Source organism: Poecilia reticulata, linkage group LG21 (genome assembly GCF_000633615.1).
Source record: "Poecilia reticulata strain Guanapo linkage group LG21, Guppy_female_1.0+MT, whole genome shotgun sequence".
In the NCBI taxonomy this organism is placed as follows: domain Eukaryota; kingdom Metazoa; phylum Chordata; class Actinopteri; order Cyprinodontiformes; family Poeciliidae; genus Poecilia; species Poecilia reticulata.
In genome coordinates, this window is record NC_024351.1 from 10790517 (window position 1) to 10796516 (window position 6000).

General features: G+C 38.9%; 1 protein-coding gene across 2 annotated transcripts in view; it reads left to right on the top strand.

Annotated features, from left to right (window-relative positions):
* Nucleotides 1–6000, top strand: part of ppp2r5a (protein phosphatase 2, regulatory subunit B', alpha isoform) — a 37843-nt gene that overhangs the window by 14801 nt on the left and 17042 nt on the right. For both annotated transcript variants that reach the window (XM_008397523.2, XM_008397524.2), the window contains exon 2: nucleotides 919–1115. In XM_008397523.2, coding sequence (XP_008395745.1) covers nucleotides 919–1115 — 197 coding nt within the window. The remainder of the gene's footprint in view (nucleotides 1–918; nucleotides 1116–6000) is intronic.

Consider the following 6000-nt stretch of genomic DNA (forward strand, 5'->3'; position numbering starts at 1 on the left):
CCACTGTTTACAATCAGTTAACATGGTGTGCATCTTTTAATTTGGAACATTATACCTCAATTGATTATTTGGTTTTTCGACTTTAAAACTGAATGGATCAAATTCAGACAGTTTCTTTACCTTTTAATCTTGAGGAAACCTAAAATAGAGGTTTCACCTCCAGATGGTGTTCACGTTGTCTGTACTGTGACAGTGGATGCACCAGTAGTTGCCATAACTTCCCGAATAGAAATTTCTGCATCATTCAAAAATCAGCCGATCAGACCTTTTCAAACATAAGAAGCAGCACAGAAAATTGCAATCAGTAACGCAGTCGCCATAGGTTTTTCAGTGAAAGGCAACTTGCTGCCTTTCAACATGTGAACATGCAGGAGTTGAGATTTCATCATTAATTTTAATGAAGACTTTTGCTCCTCTGCCATCAGCTGTGGTGGATGGCTGCATATTTTATTGTAACCTCAGAACCTTCAGGGTGTCTGGTTGTTGTAAATCAAACCGACTGTGTTGCTTCTCCACAACAATCTGCAGCATCACAGTGCAGATTCACACAGTTTATAGATTAGCTCAGGTTAAAGTTGACAGACAGGCTTAATAGCCTTGGATGCTCTCACCACTTGATCCTTTAAAGGCTCTGCAGTCGGTGCCAAGAACGACTGGACGGTCGTAATGTGGCATGCGTTTCTTCTGTTCTCTCTTGATCATGTCGCCTTGTGAGATGAGTGTGATGCAATAAAGCAGATAATTAAAGGCTGACTACAAGTGTTTCGTTTTACATTTTTAGCGTTTAACAATCAATATATCTATGTTCTTGTCACAACTGCTTTTGTTTGTATTTTTTTTAAATAATGTAATTGGTGATGGCTCTTTTATTTTTTTATTTTTTGTAATAAATGATTGCATTTCATCCCTTTGTTCCAGATGCCCCCTCCACCGACCAGCAGGAACTGTTCTGTCAGAAACTCCAGCAGTGTTGCACGCTTTTCGACTTCCTGGACTCTGTGGGGGACCTGAAGAGCAAGGAGGTGAAGAGGGCCGCGCTGAACGAATTGGTGGACTATCTTTCCACCAACAGAGGTGTGCTGGTTGAGAATGCATACCCAGAGATCACAAACATGGTGAGGATGGACATCTGTGTTTAAGCTGTTTTTGTTTTGTTTTGTTTTTTTAAATTCAGGAGTTAAATGGACAACTTAATAAGTTAACTACTATTACATTACCAGTGTTGATTATTTAACAGGCTAGAATGCTGTTCTGTGGGTGTCGGTAACTCCCTCTGTGCTTGAACAGGATTATAGAAGCAGAGGCTGATCTTGTGTCTAGACAGAGTATGTGGTCTCAGCTTTACAGCAGGGACATGTTAGCAGCCTCAGGCTAAAACCCTGAACCATACTGCTCCCATTCCCAGCACAAAGGCCACTTTGTCCACTGTGGATTAGTTTGAATCTCTTATCGTCCCACATCGCCTTTTTTCATCTCTCATGCACTGCCATGGATCATATCTGAAAAGTTTCTTAAAATAGGTTAGATATTTACATTTACCAGTAGATTGCTATTAGTTTTTCCATCCAGTATCAACTAACTTTATTAAAAATGGGACATTTCTAAGTTAGAGGTGATCAAGTGAGAATTTTAATTGTTTTTCCCGCAGGTCGTCAGTCATATGCACCATCAAAATCTGCTGAATGCAGCACAACGCTGTAAACATTTGGGTCTAGCAATTAGCATATTGATTGTGCAGGAGTTGTGTTACACAATGCAATGTTCGACAACTCTTCTAGAACCCTTTAAAGTATCTTTGACCGAGGCAGTGTAGGTACGTGTTGGTAACCGGTGCCCTGTGCATTGCCTGATGTTCCTCCCACGGTGCAATAATGACTCATGTGTGCAGCATTTAGGAGACAACAGCCAGTGCTGCAGTGATTCACTCCACATCGGAGATTATAATGATGGATGCAGCTGAGCGTAGCCTCAGCTGAGTTAAGGAGTCTTTAGATTACTGAAGGATTGTAGGCAGTAATTCATGTCATGCTGTTGATTTGGGATTCTGTCATTATGCACTTTTAAAAGTTTTGTTCGGAAACCCTTTGGAGTACGTTATGGCAAACACCAAACTAGTAATGACCTCTTGATTAGTTTTAAGTTCTTTATGCTGAAATCGTTTATTCCATAAATAAGAATAGTATTGATTTGATGACTAAAAATGCCAGTAAATGTAAATCTTGTTACAGAATTGAGTTAACACAAGATAAACCAGTGTGTTGTAGCTCTTTTAGATGAAGTGCTGCCTTTTCTCACCACCCTTTTAAAGCAAACTCTGATATGAGTTTTTTGAATCCAAAAACTAGATCACAGAGATGATTGTGGGAGGCCGCTGCTGCTGATGAAAGTGTTCAATGCCTCTTGAACTTATCACATTTTGTTTCACTACAGCCAAAAAGTTTAATGTATTTAATTAGGATGTTATGTGATAGACCAACTACCTCTCTGTCAAGCACTCCTAAAAATGGATGTAAACGGCTTGATGGAGGAGCATTGTTGTGATGCTGAAGGCGGCGTGTCGGAAAAACAGTTGGAGCTTCTTAAAGAGACGGTAGCCCAATTCCAAGGAGTAAAATTACAAAGCGAAATTTATTTTGTCATGTTTGATATACAACACTTTTATAATAAAGGAACAGTTGTTTTATTGTGCACAAAGTGCCTGAAAAAAACGCAGCACCCGACTGTCCCTCGAGATAAAATACATGGCAACCTTGTGACTTGAGAGGTTGCCATGGATGGACTCTATTTAACTAGTAAGTGGAGTCTACCTGTGTGTAATTTGATCTTGGTACAAATACAGCAGTTCTGTGAAAGTCTCAGTGGTTTGTTGGAGACCGGGTGGTGGGGGAAAAAAACGGCATCACGAAGACTGTAGACAGGGGAATAAAATGATAAGGGAGTGTTATCTGCGGATTGCACCCTACTCATGTTGGGATGAAACTTTGTAAGTTATCAAAACCAATGCACAAAACAAACCGAAAGAATGGAAGTCCACCTACACTAAACTTAAAAAGCCAGACATTGAGAGCATTAATCATATAAGCAGACAACATGCTCTGTTAATTCTAATGCAGATGCGCACAACTCGGGTGAAATAAGATGTTGTCAGGGTTACTGTTAAACACATGCTCTGTAAATGTGGCTTTCCTCCTCGACTTTAATGTCAAGGACACAACTGTAGTTGGAAGAAAGCCTTAAGGGAGAGGCATCATTTAGGGGTTGTTAAAATCCATGTAGAGGAGACCACACATCGTGGAAGAATAGGCAAACATTTCAGTCTCGAAACATGCAAAAGTGGTAGAAAGATTTAGAAAGACCATATAGTGAAAGAGGATTCTACAAAATACTGATTTTTCAAATATTGTAGCAAAATGTGGTGAGATTTAACACTTATTGAAAGAACTGTAAAAATTATTAGATTTTATTATGGTTTGTTTCATAATGATCTGATTTTCAACTTGTCCGATATAAGGCAACAAATATTCTGCAACCTGAAAGGTGTAAACAAAAAAAAGTTGATAAATGAAGCTGATTAAGTAAAATCCTTATTTATTCCAAATTCAGTACAGACGGGTACAGATTTTTTAAAATTTCATTTTATTTTTGCAGTTGTAGCATAAATGCACAACTCGACATGCTTATGGTCTTTGTTGGCGGTGTAATTCCTTTGTGCTGCGGATGAAAGAAAAACGTGAAACAAAAGCCTGACTCAGAATCACGTACCTGTGATGCACTCTGCCTCTGAATGAGCTGCGACTAATGGCAGCCACCCTGTCTGGAAGCTGGCTTGTTGATGGCTCTCATTGATGCTCTGTGCTTGGCCTCACATGACAATGAAGAGATAATTGCTTTAAGTGATGCCCAATATTCTGCTGCGGAGAAAATACTGTGGTTGTCAGGTGTGCAAACAGCAAGGTTTCTCATTCATGTCGAAGGAGGCTTTACTTATTTGCCAGCTCAACTGTATAATCAGACATAACACAGAATCCTTTTGTCATATTTTCTTCCTTTCTGCTGCAGGCGAGCTCGATACTTGCTCTCTGCTGTATCTTCCTCTCTGGGTTTCTTGCACGGCCAGTTGCTAGGTGTTGGTTGTTATCACCCATAGGCAGACAAAGCTTCATCGCCCCATCCTTGGTGAACCTACTCGAATTTTATCTGCAGCTCTGACACTTAAGAACAGCCTGTTCTGAATCCTCCTACATAACTTTCACGCATAAATAACTGTTTCCTTTTTACCCTCTTGAAAATATCTCGCACGCCTCCCATGTTTGCCGTTCTCCCACACTGTTTCCTCTTGTTTTGTCCAACTGTAGTTATTTTTCAATATTGCAGAGGGGCGGGGAGGGGACTAATAAATGAAGCAGTGTTTCGTTAAAGTATTCACACTCCTGGAACTTTCTCTCTGTTTTTCACATTACATCCACAAGGTACATTTTCTATAATAGACTAACACAAAGTAGCATTTAATTCTAAAGTAGAGTAAAAGGGACACATAATTTTCAATTTAAAAACACAAATTTAAAAAGGGACGTATATATGTATTCAGACCACTAAATCTATTTTATGAGTTGTATAATAAACGGACTGCACCTGTGTGCTTTTTAGAGGATGCTGAAAACGCACAAAGAAAGGTACTCTTATAACATGTCAAAGTTGAACTTCTTGCTTGTAGGTAACAAACTCTGCACATGACCTTAAACACACCATCAACTCCATTGTGGTGGTGACGGCATCATGCTGTGGGTATTCCTTTCTTTGATGTTCAGAGTTGATGGGGCTAAATAAAGGGGACTGGTGGAAGAAAAACTAGAGGTTACATATGGTGCAGAGTCAGTTCTTTGCTTTGAAAATGGTTCATAAAATGGCCAAAGAACCTGAACATTACTGTTTGAAGTATAAACATCTGAAACAAACTGCTCCATCTACCCAGTCGGCAGCCATATTGCTTTCATTTGTTGCAAGCAAATGCACTAAGCCGTGATTTTAAATTGATTTGCGTCCCTAAAATCTTACTCTACAGAAGTAGAGAACATGGTAAATCAATAGAGGGGGAAAAAATCAACAAAGAGTGGGACATTTGTCTGATTTTCGGAGCCTTATAACTTTACAAGTTTCTGCAAAAAATTTATCCAGTTTGTCAAATAAATGCTGAAATTTCTGTGATGCTCTTAAATGTAAAACCTACTTTTAAATGTAGTTTTGAAGTTAAATGATTTCCTGGATTGACTGCACATGCAGCAAGAGGTTTGTTCATAGAAAACCGAGCTTACTGATATTATTTTATTGGGGATTCAGTACAAATGTTCAACTCATGAATATTCACACATTTTTCTATCAGTACCTTTATAGTGAATGGTATTTTTGATCAAAAGTAAAAGTAAATTTGTGACTTTCATGTCTTGTTTTCTTACTCATTTCCTAGATCTCTTCTTTGCATTTCCAACTAACTGACTAATTAATGAATGGACCATAATGACCGTTCTTGTTCATTACATTGTCTTAATTGGCACATTTAACAGTGTGGTGCACAAACAAAGGTAAGCTTTAATGACTCCCAGATAATGTTTGTTGAAACTTGTCGGTGACATCACATCTGAACATTTACTCTGCTCCACAAAGGAGGCGTTAAAGTGATTTTATGTCGGGGATTTTAAGAATGAATGAGATGCTTGATGTTACCAGATGGGGTTTTCATTAACCCAGAAACAGCTGCTCTGCTCAGGCTTTTCCAAAGTAAAAGGAAGCCAGGAACTAATGTAATAACATCTTGGTGTGTTTGCCATGAGGGAGCAAAGAGTCTAATATGTCCTTGAGAAGGGTGGACTACAGCTGAACGAAATTAAGCCTCCCACTATTCCTTTGAGATAATCAAACCTGGATTATCTGAATGTCAAAGTAATTTAGGCATTCTTCCTGAGTTTAGATTCTTTCAGCAGAGCAGTTTGTAATGTCACAATG